Source organism: Electrophorus electricus, chromosome 11 (genome assembly GCF_041902795.1).
Source record: "Electrophorus electricus isolate QZ-2024a chromosome 11, ASM4190279v1, whole genome shotgun sequence".
NCBI classification, from domain to species: Eukaryota; Metazoa; Chordata; class Actinopteri; order Gymnotiformes; family Gymnotidae; genus Electrophorus; species Electrophorus electricus.
In genome coordinates, this window is record NC_137507.1 from 30,161,444 (window position 1) to 30,183,524 (window position 22,081).

The window sequence follows — 22,081 nt, forward strand, 5'->3', positions numbered from 1 at the left end:
ATATCGGGGTTGTGTCCCATGGAAAAGCAAATGGCCAACACCTCCAGCTGCTGAGTTACTGCGGTGGGGAGAGTCACAACTCCCAAACCCTACGGGGTCAGCGAAGGCCCTGCTGTCTGCAGTGCATAACTGTAAATCTGTAAGATGGAGCCCTTGATTCTCCACACTACACTAGCCAGTCTTCACAGCCTGTACACAGAAAGGAGACACCAAGGGGTTGTGCTGGTCCAACACGTAATGCCCTGGCTTTATTGAACACTTTTGTTTGTTATCTCCATGTGGTCACTTTTTTCCTCCCCCCCCCCCCCCAAAGAGTTAAATCTTGCATGAGTATGGGGAGGTGGGGAGGGGATGAGCCTGAAAGGGTGACTACGCCACGGGCACGCAGACTGTGGTACATATAAAACAACTGTGGTACAGATTGTGGTACATATAAAACAACTGTGGTACAGATTGTGGTACATATAAAACAACTGTAGCCTTGTGAAGTACCATCCTCTTCACAGAAGAGAAGCTTGCGCACTTCCCAAAGGAAGGCACTGCAGCGTCCGGGAGCTCTGGACAACTCTGACAGGAAACAATCAAAAAAAGTCCTTTTTTGTTCACTCATTTTTTCATACAAAAAGTGGAATGATGATGCAGAGACGTCAGGGCAGTCCTCAGGCGTAACGTACTTACAGTGGGCCTGAAGCCCCCACACGAACCCTACAATCGCGTCTTCAAAGACACTGGGAGGAAACAACAGGAACTCCATTCTCTCCACATGACTTCAGAAACCTTAAACAGGGCCACAATTAGGAGAGCAACAAAGGAATTGGGCTAAAAGCAGCATCAAATATAAAATGGGGAAGAAAAAAAAAAAATTATATTTATTTTATTTATATATATATATATATTTATTTATATATATATATATTTATTTATATATATATATATATATATATATATATATATATATATATATATATATATATATATATATATATATATAAATAAATATATATATATATAAATAAATGATTAGAGTGCTTGAAGGGGGTAGGGCGGTTGGTGGTAGGGGTTTACATGAAATGGGGCGGAGCAGCTGAACATGGGGAAAGGGGCTACATGAAAAGGGCAGAACAGCTGGATGTAGGGGGAAGGTTTATATGCAAGGGGGAAGAGCCATATTCAGAGATTTCTGGGATGTTTAAGTGTCAGATACAGATGGCAGGAGGCAACTGTGGGAGATAACCAGGGAGAAGAGAATGAACAAGGGGAAAACCCCTGTATCTTTTCACATCAAACGCTTATACACACCCACACCCAGAAACCCAAGAGGTTACAGTGTATAAAAAAAAAAAAACCAAACAAAATCCTGTAAACACCTCACAATAAATAAACCAGCAGGGTTTACACCATGCATGTGACATCCCTCACACACAAGCGCACATACGCATCGCCGCCCCCCCCCCCCCTTTCACTCTAACAAAGTTAGGTTGTTTTTTGTGTGTGTGGTTTTTTTAAATTTTTTTTTTTACACCCCCCCACCCCTCAAGTGCAAAACATCATCACAACTCTGGACAATTTCTGTATTCAAGTAACGTTGTTATATACAAAGGGCCATATTACAAATGTGGAGGACTGTACATACAATAAATGCTGTATTTCATAATTTACACATGTTGATATTTAACAGTAACAAAAACAAAACAAAAAAAGCATTGCAGTAAAGTCCCAACAGTTGCCATGGAAACAAAACGTCACTGATGCACAGCACCTAGCGTAGACGCCCCAAACCTCGGTGTGTGGGGGCAGGAGGCTACGTAACCTCCATGGCTACTGTGTTCTCTGTTATACTGTTCAACGTTGGCTTCTCTTGTTCGTGGTTCTCCCTGAAAGACAAAGTTCACACACACACACACACACACACACACACACACACACACACTTGAGTCTGAAACATTTAACCTGCAACAAACGTATGGCTTGAATACCAACATTCTGTTGACAGAACAGGCGGCGCATGTGCACACACACACCTGGTCCCCATGTCGAGGGCGGTTGACCCTGCAGTGACCTTGGGAATCTGTCGGTTGGCATTAGCGGAGAGTTTGAGGGCAGAGGCTGGGAGCGTGATCTGGCGTTGCAGGTGCCGCACACTCAGCGTTGCCCCTGGCGACGGCACACTGACTCTCACAGGACCAGCCAACAGTGCCTGTGCAGGGGCAGGGCTGGCCGAGCCAACAAGGTGATTGGCTGAGGAGGTTCCGTTGTTGGGGGTGGAGGTAGGGGCGTCACTCTGGTGGTTGGAGGAAGGGGCGGGGCTAGAGGAGGTTGTGCTCATGTGGTGTAAGCCCTTAAAGACTCCTGCGCCCGCCCACACACACACACAGAGTTAATGTCCAGGATCCATTAGTTATGACAAAACTGCACTGATGTCATTGATCACCTGCAGGTCTCACCTGAGGCCGATACAACGCCGTTGACTCCAGCTCCCAGAATTCCCTCCTCTTTGCTCTTCAGCGCCATCAGCTGGTCCGAGGGCACCAACGCAGAGGCGGCAAACTGGGCACTTACAGAGTCCAACACCTTTGATGGCAAACTCTGAAAACAAACATGCGTCTTTAGTGTTTCTCAGATACCCATCCACCTTTGAGTCCACCTAGTCCTGCAAGCACACGTGCGCACACACACAGGATGGTTTGGGTGGGTCTAATGAATGAGTGACAGATGTACGTACGTGTGTGTGTGTGTGTGTGTGGCGGTACCTGTGTGTGTGTGTTGGCTAGTTGGTGCTGTTCCTGTTCCAGCTGCTGTTTCTGCATCAGAGCCAACTCCTCCTGATGGAGCTGATACTGCTCAGCTGTTAACACTGTGTGTACACACATCCACACACAGTACAAATTTACATTTAGATCATTTAGCTGACACTTAATCGAAGTGACTTACCATTCTGTCTGAATTTGAGTAACTGAGGGTTAAGGGTCGTGTTCAACAGAACCTGGCAGTGGTGGGACTTGAACTGGCAACCTTCTGATTACTAACCAAGTACCTGAACCACTGAGACACCATACACACACCCAACACACATCCACCTCACTATGCACAACCTCCTGATTACTAGTCCAGTATCGGAACAATAGACAGCACTGCCCAAATACAGTGAGTGGAGACCTCTGGTGGCCACTCAACTCTTCACCCTGAAACTGTCAGATCCTGTGCACTCCTCCACTTACCGGGTGTGGGTGGGGGGGCTGGCGCTCGCATGCTGGCTCGACTTCGTAGCGTGGTGATTGGTTGAATAAGGATGTGTCGGCCCAGTCTCCGTGTCGACCACGGCTGAGGGCCGTCAGGGTGGCTGTGCGGGGCTGGTCGCGGTCTGAAGTGCCTCCAGCGACAGGTTTTGATGTTGCGCAGGACCTGCGACAGGTCTGCTGGAGTTGAGAGTGAGGTATCCGTGGAAACCGGCTGGTGGCTGGACGAGGGGGTGGGGGACGGAGGGAAGTCCAGGTCCCGTTCATTACAGAGATCATCCCACTCAGAACAGGCTCGGTCCAACAGAACCCTACACACAGTCAGGATTAGTGAGGTCATCAAATACGACAAGTCACTAGTTCACAGATGTGGCTCATTTGCAGGGACCAAGCCAATAGGAAGAGCAGGTATGACTGGTGATGTAATCACTATCCAATCAGAGCAGCTGTTGTAGGGCTTTGACAAAATGCAAATCAATCTAAGCAGCTGCATATACAGGCAGACAGGTGACGAGGTACTGACACTGTCTCACTTTGTGTGACCATACCAAACCTCCATGTCACCATCAGGAGAGAGGGGCAACATGAGATTTACACACACACACACACACACACACACACACACACACACACACACACACACACACAGGCATCAGTGATCTCACCTTCCCCCTCTGCCAACTCGTCGTCGTGTCAACCCCAGGCATCGCCGCGGCGACGTAAGGGTGGTGAGAGAGTATCTGTAGCGCACATCTCCTAAACCTCCCTCTGAACAGTCCGCCCATGGCCAAGAGCCAACCTGCCCCCCATGCACCTGCAGCAGAGAGGAGGGCAAATGAGAATCAATCTCCCTCTCACACACAGTGTGCGCAAGTCCCAGGGTGAGTACGCGCGAGGGTGTGTGCATGTACACGGAGAAACTTACAGCGTGGTAGCGACAGCCAGCTCTCCTCCTGAAGGCAAACACTCCGTCAGGATCACTCTCCTCCTCCGCCTCCGAAGAGGCAGAAAACAGCTGAAAGACAACAACACAGAGTCAGACCAGAGAATGTGGGTGTGTGCACGGGTGTGGGCGCACGGGCACGCACGCACGCCTACTTACCTGAGAGTAGGGCTCGTCGTCGGAGCTGGGGAAGTCGTACTGGTTGAGGTCTTTAGTGTTGAAGGCTGCAGGGCCTGCCCCTGACCCTGAGTGGGGAGAGGTGACTGGCAGCGGCTTGGCCCTCTTCTCATACTTCCGCTTCTGCCGCACCACTTCAGGCTTGTCCACCTACACAAAGGAAGTCAACTAAATCTATTACTTAAAACACAAATAAACTGTTCAATAAGTGACCATGTCAGCAGTTACACACAGCACAGTACAAAACCAATACAGACAGATAAAGACCTTCCCCTGCACATATGGGCCAGTGTCACACTATGGGGCCAGTGTTGTTTAGCATGTTGATTTACATTCACCAAGAATTTGAAAACCCCCAATGACCAATCTGTGTACATGACCCAGACTCAAATACAAAACACAACCAAAGTACATTTAGAGCCATGATAACCACCCCAAACATTAGTTTTTGGTGAATTACAGCTGACTGATCACTGCGTTATTACACCTGCACACCAGAAAACAGCAGGTGGACACCCGGCCTTCAGAGGAGCAGGAACACATCTTTGTGGTGGGAGAGCGTTCTTATAGTCGTGGACATGCTGTGTGTGTACTGGGTTGGTGTGTACCTTGTTCTTGCAGTTCTGGACATGCTGTGTGTATGTACCTTGCTCTTGTAGTCGCGGTCATGTTCTGTATGTCTGTACTGGTTACTGCTGATCAGAGGGACAAGGGTGATCACTGGTTTCTCTAGCGCCCTCTGCGCCAAAACCTCTGCCATCACCTCCCCTCCAAAATCAGACATGCCATTCCTGCAAAACACACAAAAAATAATACTTGCTGCAATTCTGTCTATTGTATGCATTATGATTACATCTAAAATGATCGTTTATAATAGCATAAAACTACCAGGTCATTCGTTTTAATATAGAGAAGCGTAAGCAGTGTGTGTGTGTACCTCTTCTCCACCATCTCCAGGGTGAGGTAGAGCAGTGTGTGTGTGTGTACCTCTTCTCCACCATCTCCAGGGTGAGGTAGAGCAGTGTGTGTGTGTGTACCTCTTCTCCACCATCTCCAGGGTGAGGTAGAGCAGTGTGTGTGTGTGTACCTCTTCTCCACCATCTCCAGGGTGAGGTAGAGCAGTGTGTGTGTGTGTACCTCTTCTCCACCATCTCCAGGGTGAGGTAGAGCAGTGTGTGTGTGTGTACCTCTTCTCCACCATCTCCAGGGTGAGGTAGAGCAGTGTGTGTGTGTGTACCTCTTCTCCACCATCTCCAGGGTGAGGTAGAGCAGTGTGTGTGTGTGTACCTCTTCTCCACCATCTCCAGGGTGAGGTAGAGCAGTGTGTGTGTGTGTACCTCTTCTCCACCATCTCCAGGGTGAGGTAGAGCAGTGTGTGTGTGTGTACCTCTTCTCCACCATCTCCAGGGTGAGGTAGAGCAGTGTGTGTGTGTGTACCTCTTCTCCACCATCTCCAGGGTGAGGTAGAGCAGTGTGTGTGTGTGTACCTCTTCTCCACCATCTCCAGGGTGAGGTAGAGCAGTGTGTGTGTGTGTACCTCTTCTCCACCATCTCCAGGGTGAGGTAGAGCAGTGTGTGTGTGTGTACCTCTTCTCCACCATCTCCAGGGTGAGGTAGAGCAGTGTGTGTGTGTGTACCTCTTCTCCACCATCTCCAGGGTGAGGTAGAGCAGTGTGTGTGTGTGTACCTCTTCTCCACCATCTCCAGGGTGAGGTAGAGCAGTGTGTGTGTGTGTACCTCTTCTCCACCATCTCCAGGGTGAGGTAGAGCAGTGTGTGTGTGTGTACCTCTTCTCCACCATCTCCAGGGTGAGGTAGAGCAGTGTGTGTGTGTGTACCTCTTCTCCACCATCTCCAGGGTGAGGTAGAGCAGTGTGTGTGTGTGTACCTCTTCTCCACCATCTCCAGGGTGAGGTAGAGCAGTGTGTGTGTGTGTACCTCTTCTCCACCATCTCCAGGGTGAGGTAGAGCAGTGTGTGTGTGTGTACCTCTTCTCCACCATCTCCAGGGTGAGGTAGAGCAGTGTGTGTGTGTGTACCTCTTCTCCACCATCTCCAGGGTGAGGTAGAGCAGTGTGTGTGTGTGTACCTCTTCTCCACCATCTCCAGGGTGAGGTAGAGCAGTGTGTGTGTGTGTACCTCTTCTCCACCATCTCCAGGGTGAGGTAGAGCAGTGTGTGTGTGTGTACCTCTTCTCCACCATCTCCAGGGTGAGGTAGAGCAGTGTGTGTGTGTGTACCTCTTCTCCACCATCTCCAGGGTGAGGTAGAGCAGTGTGTGTGTGTACCTCTTCTCCACCATCTCCAGGGTGAGGTAGAGCAGTGTGTGTGTGTACCTCTTCTCCACCATCTCCAGGGTGAGGTAGAGCAGTGTGTGTGTGTACCTCTTCTCCACCATCTCCAGGGTGAGGTAGAGCAGTGTGTGTGTGTACCTCTTCTCCACCATCTCCAGGGTGAGGTAGAGCAGTGTGTGTGTGTACCTCTTCTCCACCATCTCCAGGGTGAGGTAGAGCAGTGTGTGTGTGTACCTCTTCTCCACCATCTCCAGGGTGAGGTAGAGCAGTGTGTGTACCTCTTCTCCACCATCTCCAGGGTGAGGTAGAGCAGTGTGTGTGTGTGTGTGTGTGTGTACCTCTTCTCCACCATCTCCAGGGTGAGGTAGAGCAGTGTGTGTGTGTGTGTGTGTGTGTACCTCTTCTCCACCATCTCCAGGGTGAGGTAGAGCAGTGTGTGTGTGTGTGTGTGTGTACCTCTTCTCCACCATCTCCAGGGTGAGGTAGAGCAGTGTGTGTGTGTGTGTGTGTGTACCTCTTCTCCACCATCTCCAGGGTGAGGTAGAGCAGTGTGTGTGTGTGTGTGTGTGTGTACCTCTTCTCCACCATCTCCAGGGTGAGGTAGAGCAGTGTGTGTGTGTGTGTGTGTACACCTCTTCTCCACCATCTCCAGGGTGAGGTAGAGCAGTGTGTGTGTGTGTGTGTGTACCTCTTCTCCACCATCTCCAGGGTGAGGTGGAGCAGTGTGTGTGTGTGTACCTCTTCTCCACTATCTCCAGGGTGAGGTGGAGCAGTGTGTGTGTGTGTACCTCTTCTCCACTATCTCCAGGGTGAGGTGGAGCAGTGTGTGTGTGTGTACCTCTTCTCCACTATCTCCAGGGTGAGGTGGAGCAGTGTGTGTGTGTGTACCTCTTCTCCACTATCTCCAGGGTGAGGTGGAGCAGTGTGTGTGTGTGTACCTCTTCTCCACTATCTCCAGGGTGAGGTGGAGCAGTGTGTGTGTGTGTGTGTCTGTGAGCGCGCGTGTGTACCTCTTCTCCACTATCTCCAGGGTGAGGTGGAGCAGTTCCCGCTTGCTCTTCTCTCTTCTCTTGATCATCTCCAGGATGGTGACAGCTCTGCTCAGGTCTCTCCTCAGCTTAAGCATCTTCTCATATGAAACCTCATCATTCTTGCGGTTCTGCAGAGAGAGTGTGTGTGTGAGTTAGAGAGAGTGCGTGTAGGTCCTGACACGCGTGTGGTTTCAGAGGTCTCAAGCACCCTACCTTCCTCGTCTGCATCTTTTCCGTCCTGCGTCTGAAGGCCACGTAGGGGTCGTTGGTGCTGGATCCGTCCCGCTTCTCCTGTTTTACCGTGGGGATGAGGGAGGTGCTCGTACTGGACCTTCTCTTCTTACTCCAGTACTCAAACACCTCCCTGATCAACTCATCATCCTCCTTCAGAAGGAGCTTCGCCTCCTGCAGGGTCACCAACTAAGTGGACGGGGGAGTGTTTAAAAAATAAAAAATAAAAAAAAATAAAATATTAATTATATTATATATATATATATATATATATATATAAAAAAATCAAAGACAGACAATGGCCAGGAAGAGAGAGAAAGATGGTGTGGAGAAAGTTTAGCTTATTGATCAGGAGTTACTGTTCTTAACAGCCTCTGACATTGCACATATGATGAGTGTGAGATGGAAGGCCACTCAAAATCACATCCTACTTTAAACCCAAACATGATGTAAGACTCATTAGATCAGCTGTCCACCACCTGCTTGCCTTCATTATCCGTTAGAGTTGGAGAGGCATAACAGGATGGTGTTTTCACCCACACAACACAGTCATTCATGACCAAGACTGGACACACTACTGTGGTCACACCCAGCAGGAGAAGCCATCTCAATTCACGTGCTGCTCCCCCTTAATATCTCACTCACCTGTGTGCAACCTGTGTGCCAGTTAAAGCACTCAGAACAGCCTGTCTTTACCCTGAGCTGATCCCCCAGCATCATGTACTCTTCCAATTCATTCATTACACTGTCTCAGACTGACCATCTTGCAAACATCACATATGGGTTTTGCTATGTGTGCATGCTGATGTTGGTGTTTTTGCAGACATGTACATGTGGATGCTCTCAGGAAAGGCTGTTTACATGACAAACACTGGGCAGTCACGTGAGCCGTACGGTGAGAACACACACCGGACAAGGACAGAGACTCGGCATGTAACGTGAACAGTCTCTTGCCTTCAGTCCACCAAACACTCGCTGAGCACCTTAAAAACCAGCTTAATACAGCAACAGCAGCAGATAATCAGATCAGCATCTCAAGTCTTCTCACACACATACAACACACTTCAACTGTTGCCACATTATGAACAAACAGTCTGTCACAAACATCAGTTGGCTCTTCAGGACATTTTCAAGCTGTTGGTAAATTCGATCTTGATCTTTCTTGCATAGTAAATTCAGGTATTGGATTCCTTCTCAAACCAGTGCCACTTGTCAAGGTCGGCACAGCAGACCAAGCCTAATTAACCCCCAACCCTAATTAACCCATAACCCTATCCCCTAATCCTAATTAATCCCCAACCCCATCCCCTAATCCTAATTAACCCCCAACCCTAATTAACCCATAACCCTATCCCCCAACAGCTACAGTTGTGCTCAAATAGCAGTACTAATGTTAACGACAAAGAGCCTACTGCTCAATACAGTCATTACAACAGCAGTATTATTGCAGTACAGAGCTATTTAGTAATAACACAATGAATCCGCAAACACACTACTGGAAGGATAATGGAGCCTACACACACGGAATTAGAAGGCTTGGAGAAAACAGGTTGAGGCTTTTGCACCCAAACAACTTTTTCTTCTTTTTTTAAATAAGATTTTGCTAAAGTCATTTCAACTTTATATTTTCAACTCAAAGATGTGGTTAATAGAGCTTTCAGAAAGAGTTATAAGATGATCTTACTGATTGATCCCTGCCAGTGAATATCCATGTGCTCAACACAAATGGAAACTGCCAGGCAATTCCAGTCAAGAATCCCAATGCTGACAAACACGGTTAACTGTACCCCCAGCTCCTACCCACCTAACCTTCAGAGCCCCAAGTTAAGTACCATTACCACTCATAGCCCATAGGCAATACTCTCAGTCTCTGTCCTGGTGAGTCAGCTAGTGCAGGGCCTGTGAATGCACCCAGGACGTGGTGCACTGCAGTGCTGGTGTTCCAGTGGCTGTACCTGCTGTCCACTGCCCTTCTCCAGTCTGTCAATCATCTCCTCAAACTGCAGCGCCCCCACGTCCATCTTCTTCCTCAGCTTGTTGACAAACGCCTCGTCGTCCGAGTCCAGGTCATAGTCGGGCTGCTCTGTGTCCAAGCTGAAGGCTGCACAGATGAGCAGAAAAGTGTTTTTTCCAGATCTGCTGGGTAGTGCCCCTCCCTACAAAATAATATGACCTGATCAACAGTTCAGGACCTGTTTGAGGTCCTGTGGGTCTACATGTAGCAACTGAGAAACTACTGCAGGTCAGAGATAACCAATCTGAGCCCCATGGGACGGCACTCCCGCCGAGACCTTACGCTGTATGTGGATGAGCTGTTTGGGCATCCTGAAGTCTCCTGGATAGAGGGAGTCATAGTAGGAGATGTTGCTCTCTGCCTCGGGCACAGGGATCACCATGTTGTCCCTCTTCTCCCCGTACACCTGCTGCGCAGAGATGGCACGCTGGAGATGGTGCTCCTAAACACACACACCAGGAAGAGGAACAGAAGGGTCACAGGGGCAGGTGGGTTCACAGGGGTCCACAGCAGGGGGGGGAAATAAAAAATAAAAGCACACAGCAAGCAAAAAAAACCAACAACCCAAAACTGTGCCACATGGCACCCCCAGCAGGGGAACCACTGCTGCATTTATTTAAGATGTAAAAGATATTAGACACATGAACTAAAGGTCCAGCCCCACTGTTTATTATTGGAGAGAGAACAGGTTTCTATAAATTCAATGTCACTGCTAATAAAAGTTGTATGCAGTTGTTTCTTAAAAGCTCTGGAATATTCCATAATCAAAACAGTAATACTGGTGAAGCTCATGGCAGAAGTTTCGGCTGAGAACAATTCCACATGCGTTTGTACTGTTCGTGAAACACCTCATTTTGACTTACCTGAAGCGCCATCATGATAATTTTATGAACAGTCAACATGTGCAAACTGGAATAATCCTGATTTCCTGTCCTCAGTAGAGCTCAGGCACATTTATGGGCAAGATTATGGTACATGTATGCTTGTGCGTAACATCTATACTGGGTCACACTATTGTTTTACAGTGACATGTCACCAAGACACAGCTACTAAAGAACATCTTAAACTTGCATCGTATATACAAGCAAGTTAGGCGAGTGCTCAGAGGCTGTTGAGGTGCACTGGCCACAGGCTCTGAGTGACAGGCCACGGACACACGCGAGAACGAGTGTCAGTTTCTCAACACCACTGAACAGAAAGTTAAAATGCCAACCCAAACCCTTCATGTTAAAACATTACACACCCGTGCAGATGGGGAGTTCTGCTAACGCAAAATTACCCCGTCATGAGCTTCGCGGGTTCGTTACCTCCAATTTACGTGATCCACAGATTACAGGTGTGATCTTCAGTTTGCTCAAAAATAGGATTCTAGTGCATTACATTTCAAGTGATCATACACAACGTCCACTACCGACACATGTAGTATTTGTGTTGATAGCATCGTTGCGCAGCCTGCGGTGTATCCCACTAACGCGGCTGTCCAATACTTCATGTTCAGCCAATGCAGCCGTGATGCAAACGCACATGGACTCAGATGGCATGACAATGATGGCTGCAGATAAACGCAGCGAGGTACTGTATCATGACATTAGCCTGCACGACAACAACACTGCAACGTATCGTGTGGGGCGATATCAAAATATCAATGTTTGAATAACAGCAAGAAGCAGCTCGCTGTAACGCCTCACTGAGACGTGTGCTGTGTTTAAGGGCAGTCTAACACACCTGTGGAGCAGGTGTGTAACATCACCTTAAAGAAGCGCTGCAGTGACAGACACACGCGTAAACAAACCAAAGCATGTAGGTTAGCTAACCTAGCTAGCCACTAGCTAACTCAGACCCAGGCCTTCAGAATTGTATACAATCTAAGCAAGAGTTAGCTAGCTACCCGGGTGGGCCGTTTCCACTCGCATGGAGCCAATACCCCTGCCTGGACAGGTGTGAACTACCTACACCAGCTAAACGCGCCTCACCTCGCCTGTCCTGTCGCTAAGACGCTCGCTATGTGCGAACGCCTTGTAAACAAACGCTCCACCTGCGCCGTGCTGTTTCTAGCTGAATGTTTGGGTGCAACACGCGTCTCCATGTCTTGACCGGGTAAGTTTGGATCCCTCTGTCTTAACTCTGCGCTACTACATGTCTCCATGTCTGGACCGGGACAGTTTGGGTCCCTCTGTCTTAACTCTGCGCTACTACACCAACAGCGAGAAGAAAGTCTACAAAATGGCGGCGCTGCCAGGAGTCACGTGACTTCTTTGTACTCCATAGATCGTCTACTACCACGAATAAAACACACAAGTAATAACACTTTCATGATCTGAGGAGGTAATGCTCTTATAATTTGGTACAGTGTATTTACCGTCATCCGCGCTATAAACTAAAGGTAAAAATTAGTCTTTCTAGGAGACAAATGGCGGCCATTTTGTGCAAACCTGCGCAGACAAGCAAGGGGCGCACCTTTCTGAAAATAGATTTAAAATGGGTAATGCATGTTTCTAAGCAGTAAGACGTACCGATTCCTCCTCTTTCTCCATCCCCGTCGGCATCTGTGGCACTGCCCGATTAATAGATGCATATTCGTGCAGGTCGGGTAGGTCCTCGCAACGGAAGACGGGTAAAGGCTTGGAAGCGTCCAGCGCCCGTGCCCGAAACGACAATTTACTCATTTTTTTTATAATTCGAGATGCAACATAAATCTATCCGATCTCCTAATATGTACTACTGATCCAACTGAAGTTGTCATGGATGATTTTATTTCGTAATCCCGGAGTCTTGGGTGTCGACTAGGCTATAGGTATAAAGTGGCGGGGCGAGCGGAGCCGGGAGGCCGGGTCTTGGTCGCTCTCTCTCGGTCTACTTTTGCAGTAGCTCCGGTCTCTTTCCCTGGTTCAATACGCCATGGCCAACATGGCGGACATTAAAAACTCTTTAAGACTCCGCTGCTCTCCACAGCCCAGCCCCCTGACCGCAGAACAGCCATTCCCACCAGGCTCACAGCGCTTGCGCGGTGGCGCTGAACATGGTGCATGAGCCGCCTCCTCTCAGTCCCGCAGTACACACCGACAACATCCCGTCTGATCCACACATCCACGACACGACACATGAAAATGCGACTCCGAATACCAAACGCTTTCTTTACATACCTGACGTCCTGTTCCCAAATCTCCGGTGAGAAACTGATATCTTATCCAAACTCAAAATACAGCTGGTGTTCACCTGAGGTGTTGAATACGTACTAAGTAAGGAAAAACACAAATCTACAGTGCGCAAGGTCCCAAGTTCAGAAACAGTTCAACATTCCCCAGTGGCAGTCCAGTTCGTGTCCACCTAATTCAATTTTTTTCGTCTGGTACTTGCAAGGTTTTGCATAAACTAGCAAACAATGGTACCATGATGCACTTACATTAGCTGCGTCATAAATGTGCAAAAAAACAAACAAACAAACATTTATACTATACTTTTTTTTACAAGTACACAACAAGACATTGGGTAAACAAATCAAAGCATTCAGAAATCAAATATTTAGGTAATCAAAAGACCAAATATTGATTTATTCAACACATTTATTGTAAAACTGAAAAACCTACTAAGTTAGTACACAGTTAGTACAATGTTAAAGAAGCCCAACAGCAGAGACAATAGCTAATGTAAATAAATTAAAACATGACCTTTATATATTTAACACTTCCATTTGACCTGAGACAAGAAGTTATCAGCAGAATACAACAGAATATTCATATGAACAAGTCTATTACAATCAATAGCGTCTTTTCCACTGTAGGGCTGAACAGCTCCGAGACAGTAACCATTTCAATCAGATTTCCACACAAATGTGGCACAGGATGCTTACAAATGGTGCTCAGAGCAGCAGAAACATTCAGGTGGGATGGAAATGACTGGAATTTGCTGACTGGTTCTATATTAACTAAGTCTCTTGTTGCCTTCTCTTGTAACCAGCATTTTTGCATTTGAGTATGTCCTGTGCTGTTTTTGATACACTAAAATAAAACTAAGTAGTCCAAATTATTCATCTCAGACATCTGCAGTGATCAGAGTTGTTTAATAACAATTATAAGTTGTTGCTGCCACATTCTTCCTGGCCCTGATTTCCGGTACAGCACTTATGAAAGAAGAAACTAATCGGTCTCAAGAGTTCACAACCATGTACAGCAGCCTTGGTAGGCTAACTGTTCAGACCTATGGTGGAAGAGAGGGCATTGATGGCTGATAGTTACATCCAATTGTCCAACAAACACAGCAAAATGTTACTATAGGGACTTTGCAAACTTAAATTGCATGCTTTGTTTAAGCAACAGTTTTTCAAAAACTAAAATGCTACACTTAAGTGTGCAGCTGCAGCACACCACCACGAGTCCAACACTGCACTCTTCATCAGTCCAGCCACTGTTTAAAACCGTAAGAACCCTGCTGTTATGCTTGTTCTGAACGAGGAGAGAGTGCATTCTTCTAGATAGAATTCCTGTGCTCACAGGTTCTACAAGTCAGTTTTGGGGACATGACAGTGAGTATTTATACAAGTCTGCTGGACCCAGCAGATACAGTGTCATGTCTAGGTAAATGACTGATGTACTGTAAGGGCCACCTGCCTTCTTTTCTGAGTAGCTAGTATGTCTTTTAAATGTCAATCTGCCATCTGACCAGTAATTTGGAACAATAAATGCAGATTGGCAAGCATGAATGTATATGACAGCCACATCTGAGATTACGGGTGCAGAACACAGTATGATCTAGACCATCACTGCCCACAAGCAAACCATGGAGCACTAAGGAATTACCAACCATGTCCTGTTCTTGTGACCGTTTCCTTGCTCGTGGCTATATAGTAAAATGTCAGACAGTGTCACAGTTTTCCCAGTATATTAGACAGTTGACGTCTTCAAATACATATGAAAACAAATTACTCCCATTACTACTTATGTTTTACTTTTTGTTCTTTATACCAGTGGTTCTCGCTTTTGTGTTGTGTGACTTGCCAAAAAATGTAGGCTGGGCTGCACAACCAGCTCTATCTGGACTGCCCATAAACCATGCTCCAGTAATCTGTGTGCGCCGACTGCATGGAAACCCTTAGGCCGAGTAACCCTTCATGTAAACGTGTTAGTGTTATCCCTCCTGCCACTTCCAGCATGTTTGATTGTACCATACATCATGGCTACTGATCACACAGAGGATCATGGCATTGCTGACCATTTCCCTCAACACACGTACCTTTCTTCATAGCCACAGCTTATAACTACAATGTGCCAAATACTGATAATGTAAGTGAATATATGATAAAGTTCTTAATATTATCAACAGTACAGAATGCTGTATGTCCACAAGCTGCCTGCGACATTTCCCCAAATCCGTACAACTCCCAGTCTGAATACCTTAAGCATCACTGCATACGCATACCTCAGAAACGCACTAATTAAAACATGGCATACCCCAGAAACTCACTAAAACATGCTGTTAATCTCATTAGTTTAGTGGAAATGCTCTTTTTAAGTCCATGAAAATAAAATGCTTCATGTTTCAATCACAAACAACTGCCAAAGCCCAGAATGGTATATTGCCATTTGACGTATTTAGATAGATCGAGTCACTTCATGACCTGGCGTAATTTAACAAAACATGACTAATAGAAAATGTGATCATGCTCACCTTTCTGCACCACAGCCTTTCTTATGGTTCAGGAAAGAAGGACAGTTGGAGGATTTTATATATTTGGTTTTGTTTGACATGTATTGAAGTATTTACTTTGGAAACACATTTTTGTAATAAACTTTTGTTCATTATTTTCACCATCAGCTTGTATGTTTTTAAAGTGCCAGAGCCATTTTGATTTAGACTAAGTAACGACACTGAACATTTCAAACCGTAATAGCCGTAGTAGAGGATAAATCTTACCTCTCCTCCAAGCCAACATCTCGTGCATGCTCAGTCCCTCCCAGTGTGATTCCAGAATCCCAGTCGAGATCTGTTCTGTGCAACCCATCACTACAAACTGCACAGACAAATATCATTAAACGACTAAGAGTTCAGGTTCTCATTCCAAGGCACGGACCTTATTGTGTAATGGTACTTTTACTCAATCTGCACATCGCCTATAGGTTACTTAGCTGCTTTGGTAAGACTGGATCTGGTTGCAATTATAGCCCACTAAACTCCTATGCATTACCATAGTGACATTATAGCCTATAAAGGGGGTTCGGAAAAGCTGTATTATCCTCTCATGTGAGCCATGGTTTGGCTCTTGGGACAAATAAATGAAAAGCAAAGCAAATCACACCTTTAATGTACCTAGACTAACTACTTTTTGAAACTATTCAAAAATATTGGAATACTATGAACGTCCCTTGTTCTTCACTGGATTTAGGTCGTATTAGACCTTAGAGAGAAAAATTACTTTGACGAAACACCATGGCGCCCCCATCAGACCTCAGTCCAAGCAACAGCGCAGGCGCAAGCGTGAATGGGGTGACTTGTGTGAGCGCAGTTATGTTGGATCATTATGGGGTTTCATGGGATCAACACAAAAGCGCGTCAAACAGTAGCCAATGCATCCTTCCGCTATCATAGCACTTAATGACTAATTACAAAGTCTACTAAAACAGGTGAACACTTAGAGTTTAAATGCCGCTAGCTACTTTCCCCTCGGGCGTAGGCATGTACACACTGGATATTGTTTTTGAATCTTTCCGTTAAAATAATAAAGTCACAAAAGCGAGAGAAACCAACAAGTCTACCGCTACATGCTGGATACGGGCCAAACCAAAACGCACCACAAAATAAATGCAGTCTTATTTTAAATGGTCACACATCTAAATGAATTCGTTTAAGGCCACAGAAAATGATTCCTGTACAATCAAATCAACTAGCTATCTAGTACCGCTACTACAGGTCGGAATGAAACGCCGATTTGATGCCCAGTGATGGTCAGCTAGTCGGCAGACGGACTTGAGGACGGAGCCACTCAGCTAGTAAGCTGTTAGTTAGGTTAGTTTAGCTAAATAATTCGGATGCCTAAAAGTGCATAGGGCATACTCAACTGGAAGTTTACTTGCTATTTAAAAAAAATCCATTCTAATCGGACGTACTAACGTACTAGAAGGGTATAATTATTTATAATTCGACAGCCAAGTTGCTAATATAATTCGATATACAAACCAGTTACAACCTAGTAACATAACTAGCTAACCTAACCTAGCTGGTAGTTAGCTTGGTAGCTAACGAGACAGCCAAGTTACATCAGTAATGACATGCCTGCTATTGCAAGTTTAAAAGAGCTAGCTAGCTATTCATTTATAAAAATAAATGTCTTCTCAAATTTGGCCAAAAAGACCAACAGCTCTGACTTACCAGCTCCGTGTTTTACGTATTCCAGCTGTATTAACGTAAACCCTCAGTTAGTGGCCAAAGCCCTACGTCTGCAGGCTAGCTCGCGACTCTAGCAAGCTGCTGTTTGCCAAACGTAGGGCTACACAGTCGCGAGACGCTCGGAACGTCGCGCGTCCTCGGGACATAACGGTTAGAAGGAAACGTACTCGCGAGCAGACACACACACACCATCCTGTCACTCACTGGTAACTCGCGCTTACCAGCAAGCTAAGCCTGTCGGTTACTGAGCTTCTAACTTGGCAGTGATACCTTGAAGAATTGTGATTGGACAATCAATAAATCTCTTCGGACCCACCTTCTTTGGACGTATCGAAGGAGAAAACAAGTTAGCCCCGCCGCTAAAACACACTAACTCTAGCCCCGCCCCTAACAAAACAGACTAACGCTAGCCCCGCCCACAGAAAACACAATAACACTAGACACGCCCCTAAAAACACACTAGCGCTAGCCCTGCCCCTAAAACACACACAATTATACACGTCACAGTACCAGTATATTTACTTAAAATAAATTCACACAACGACTCTAAATACCACAGTAATACAATAGTAAATACTACACACTCATTCACTCTCTCTCTCTGTATATATATATATATATATATATATATATATATATATATATATATATATATACACACACACACACACACACACACACACACACACACACACACACACACACACACATTTTTCTAAGAGAAACATGATGTTTCAGACAGATGTCCTTCATCAGCTGTGCAAGCAAAGTGCTATAATATATAACATTTTGACACCTAGTAGCAGAATACAAGATGCTGGCCAGGAATCAAACACTGAGAGACAGAAAGACAGATCCAGACAGACAAACAAATAGTGCTTAGAATTTCCTGTTTGTTTATTAAATCTGGAATATGTTTTCAAACCAGCAAATATTAAACGTTTACACAAACAACCTAACATTGCCACATTTCATCATGTATAAAAAATCTATATGAAAATACACAAGAATCTGAACACACAGAACACCTTGCTGTCACTTGACCTCATATTTGGGGTTGATGGCTGTTGTCATTGCACTTATATATCGGATTCAGTGCCTGTGAAAACATTTACACACATTCATCAGGGGTGATAATTCACATGAAAAACCTCTGAACAGGAATGATTTTCAGGATACAACCCAAAAAGCTCAAGCTTCATTCTGCATACATTCTAATATTTCTAATTTAATCCACATTTGCAAATCAGTTTGTCTTAGAAACACCATTTTCTGGTTAACAGATAGGCCAACGACCAGAACTGTGGGTCTGACTATCGATATACCAAGAATCAATTATCATCACTAAATTCAAAGGCTTCCTAAGAAATTATTTGAGCTATTGCCTAACGCATTATGCATCACACCTCGTAGAGCGTGTTAGTAATTGTATTGGATACTCCTATTTGGATTGGTAGGTACGTACTGTGTCCCACTTGGCATTCATCTTCTCTTTCTCAAACTCTGTGAAATCTCTGTGGTCATGAATAATCATGAGCAGTTTCCAGATGAGAAGCCGGGCCAGACCAATCAGAACAATGCCTCCAATCACACCAGCCGCAATAGGAATGATGTTAGGATTTGTATAGCACTCTGGAACCAAACAGAAAATCATGGGACATGCAGTACACTGGACAGTTCTTCATATTCAATATTTTTTATACTGGGAAAAAGTGTAAACCTAGGTTTGGTCCCTGTTTCCGTGTGGCCCAACAACATCTGACCATTTTTTCCCCAGTTAGGTGCAGATGATTTCCAGGAATGAAGTCAAATCCCAGCCATGCCATAATCAGAGTTGTACTGGATTTACAGAATTTATTTAATTCAACTTTATTCAAAGATTGTTGTAATTTGGCTCTCAGGAACTACAAATAAAAAGGGTTTACATTTAGCATTTACTAGGACAGGGAGCAAAGTCCTACTTTAGGAAAATATATTACACACAATAGGAGTAACATAGGCTGGGGTTGAGTAACTTGGGTTGGGGGCTGAGTAACTTGGGCTGGGGTTGAGTAACTTGGGTTGGGGCTTGAGTAGCCTTTGAGGCAACTTGGGGGTCGAGGGTTTTTTTTATGGGAGTAGTTATCCCTGCTCCGCTACAAGGTCCACGTCTTGTGGTAGCTACTTGGAGCTGAACCCACAATCCAGATGCCTGCTGGTCAGCAATCATATCCACCAAGCTACTTCTACCTCCCATATGACCCTATGAAGCTTTAATACCAAACTATTACCCTTTATGTGAAATAATGATCAGCTGTGGGTCTCTCCACTAGTCCATCACACCTGAGACACTGAGCTTTCTCTGAGTCACCTGACTCAGCACATCAGGTAATTACAAAGCTGTCCATGAGCTTCGTCAGTTGTGTTAGAGCAGGAAAGATATTTTAAAGAGAGCTTTGTTTCTGACCAGGTGTCTTTCCACTGTGAGCTGAGTCTGAGTGTTTGCCTTCCTCGTAGGTGAAGAAGATCCAGCAGTCATTGGCATGGCACTCTTTGCAGTGTGTGCGGTAGGGCGCTTGCTGTTCGGCTGGGAAAGGTACTCATTCTTCGACACCTCTGAGACTTACGTTCTTGCATTTGGTCACACATGAAGACTCGTGCAAATGACATTCAGCACAGTCCTTGTGCAACAAACAGAAGAAATACATGGATAGTGTGAATTATTATTAACACACAGACAGTTGTGAATTATTATTATTATTATAACACGGACAGTGTGAATTACTATTATTAATACACAGTGTAAATTATTATTAAGACACAGACAGTGTGAATTATTATGAACCTGATGTATAACAGGTAAAAATGCCACCACTTCTTTTGAGTTGTAAGCTATTTTTGTCAGCTTTTGTCAGAATGTACAATGGCTGAACTTCTAACCCTAGTTTCTGGAGTCCCTGTGCGCTATACATTTAAGAACACTTACTGCTCCAATACTTCTGACTCAGATCATCTTCTAATTAAGACTTTAAATTAAAATGAGCATGTCAGAATAGGGAAGACATTCAAATGTACAGGAGAAGGTTATGCATTCAGGCATTCAGCACAGCTGTCAGTAAAGACTCACTCATATACATACACACACACACACACACACACACACACACACACACACACACACACACACTTCATAACTGCACTACAGAACAGTGAAGACTCACTCATACACACACACACACACACACACACACACACACACACACACACACACACACACACACACAACAGAACAGGGAAGACTCACTCATACACTCATATTCAGGCCTGAACAAGCTTGAAAGGACTCAGACGTGGAAAGCGTCTAAACAGATGGGGTAAATGTCTATTAGAGTGGGGTAAACGTCTCTTAGAATGGGGTAAATGTCTATTAGAGTGGGGTAAATGCTAAAGTGTTGTAAAACACTTCTGAAGGTGACTGACCTTGCAGACCACAGCCTGCATGATGGTGTCAAATCCTCCCTCAGGTGAGTCCAGGTTTCCGGATGTTTCCTAGCAGCTGACCACATCAGTGAACTCCTGGCCGTTGCTGGTCAGGTTCAGGATGTTCTTGTAGCTGAAGGGCCGTGTGCAGTGGAGTGGAGCACAGGAGTTCTCCAGGTTCTTTGGCGTGGTCTTGACGAACGGCATGGCCAGCTTCTCCAGGAATGATCCAAATCCTGCCCACAAAACACACGCCAAAGTGCATGTGTGTGTGAAATACAAGAATTATTTTATCTGCTGACGGTGATCATGGTGTATACATGTTTTGGAATGAAATCTTATATGAGCATGGACTGAAAAAAGTTTGTGTGTGTGAGAGAGAGTGGTCTCATTTTTTTCCTCACCGAGCTATAGGTCTGAGGTGAGGCCCTCCATCTTTTAAGCCAGATAAGTCCCAAGGTTTTTCACATTATGTTGGTCCTGTTTCATAGAGTTATTGAGGTCCATCAGCTAGTACAGGTCCATGGGGTAGCCCTCAGCACGTTTGAACTTCAGAGAAAACTGCTGCAGTTCACCTACAACACCGAGGTATGATATGAATGATGGAGTGGCTCAGAGCAGACTGATGGTCCTCAGGTGTGTGTACAGGTGTGGTGTGTACAGGTGTGGTTTATACAGGTGTGTGTATAGGTGTGGTGTGTACAGGTGTGGCATACACAGGTGTAGTGTGTGTGTTAGGTCTGACTTCTTGCACGGCTGCAGGTGTTGAACAAAATTTTGTACCTGCTCTCAGGTACAGCGTGAGTTTCTGAGGCTGAATTTGAGTGATTTCACTCAGCTTCAGTTTCTCGCCTTTTGTCTTTCTTACGGTTGGTGACGGCTTTGTTCTGGTCTACTGAGATGCTCCCACGAGGGTTTTCAATGCTGATGTTGGGACAGCTCTTGTCAATCAGAGCCTTGACCTCTTCACAGTGTGGAAACGTATAGTTCTGCAACAAACATCAACATGTTAAGAGTGCTATCCTCAAAACACAACATTCAAAAGGAGCCCAACCTTAAAAGGACCAACCGGAGAAGAGGACTGTTTCCACTTTATAAAAGTTAAAACACACTGGGCAGTGTCAGGTCTGCTCTGTATAACAGTTTACTTTCACTTTTAAATGATACTCATTCTGAAATCTGGTTTTCATTTTTAAATTATGCTAATTTTTAAATGTGGGAACAGAAGCCTGGGAATATTAAAACCAAGCATTTGGATAAACATGATGACCATTAATCAAAAACATATTTAGCACATTGATTAACATCTATTAACAGAA

The 22,081-nt window shown here is 45.5% G+C and overlaps 1 protein-coding gene across 3 annotated transcripts; it reads right to left on the bottom strand.

Moving 5' to 3' along the window:
* Positions 1–217: 217 nt before the first annotated feature.
* Positions 218–17,550, bottom strand: epc1b (enhancer of polycomb 1b). 3 transcript variants are annotated; one of them, XM_035528329.2, is made up of 15 exons: positions 17,286–17,550; positions 15,834–15,930; positions 10,206–10,365; positions 9,865–10,010; positions 7,892–8,098; positions 7,658–7,806; positions 5,003–5,147; positions 4,339–4,506; positions 4,162–4,251; positions 3,902–4,050; positions 3,219–3,547; positions 2,751–2,854; positions 2,445–2,586; positions 2,022–2,349; positions 218–1,874 (listed from the first exon to the last, which is right to left on the bottom strand). In XM_035528329.2, exons 3-15 carry the CDS (start codon positions 10,303–10,305, stop codon positions 1,802–1,804), a joined length of 2,130 nt encoding a protein of 709 aa, XP_035384222.1. In that variant the 5' UTR covers positions 10,306–10,365; positions 15,834–15,930; positions 17,286–17,550; the 3' UTR covers positions 218–1,801. The 3 variants fall into 3 exon arrangements, with proteins under 3 accessions (XP_035384222.1, XP_081579225.1, XP_035384221.1); XM_081723099.1 differs by having other exon boundaries at positions 15,834–17,550; XM_035528328.2 differs by lacking the exons at positions 15,834–15,930; positions 17,286–17,550 and adding an exon at positions 12,437–12,897.
* Between the last annotated feature and the right edge of the window lie 4,531 nt (positions 17,551–22,081).

Bases quoted from the DNA above. Each gene is read 5' to 3' on its own strand.
- epc1b (XM_035528328.2), bottom strand. From the start codon at position 12,589: ATGAGTAAATTGTCGTTTCGGGCACGGGCGCTGGACGCTTCCAAGCCT. The intron at 10,011-10,205 runs GTAAGGTCTCGG...TCATCTGTGCAG, and splicing joins ACAGCTCATCCACATACAGC to CCTTCAGCTTGGACACAGAG. The intron at 2,350-2,444 runs GTGAGACCTGCA...GGGCGGGCGCAG, and splicing joins CGGCGTTGTATCGGCCTCAG to GAGTCTTTAAGGGCTTACAC.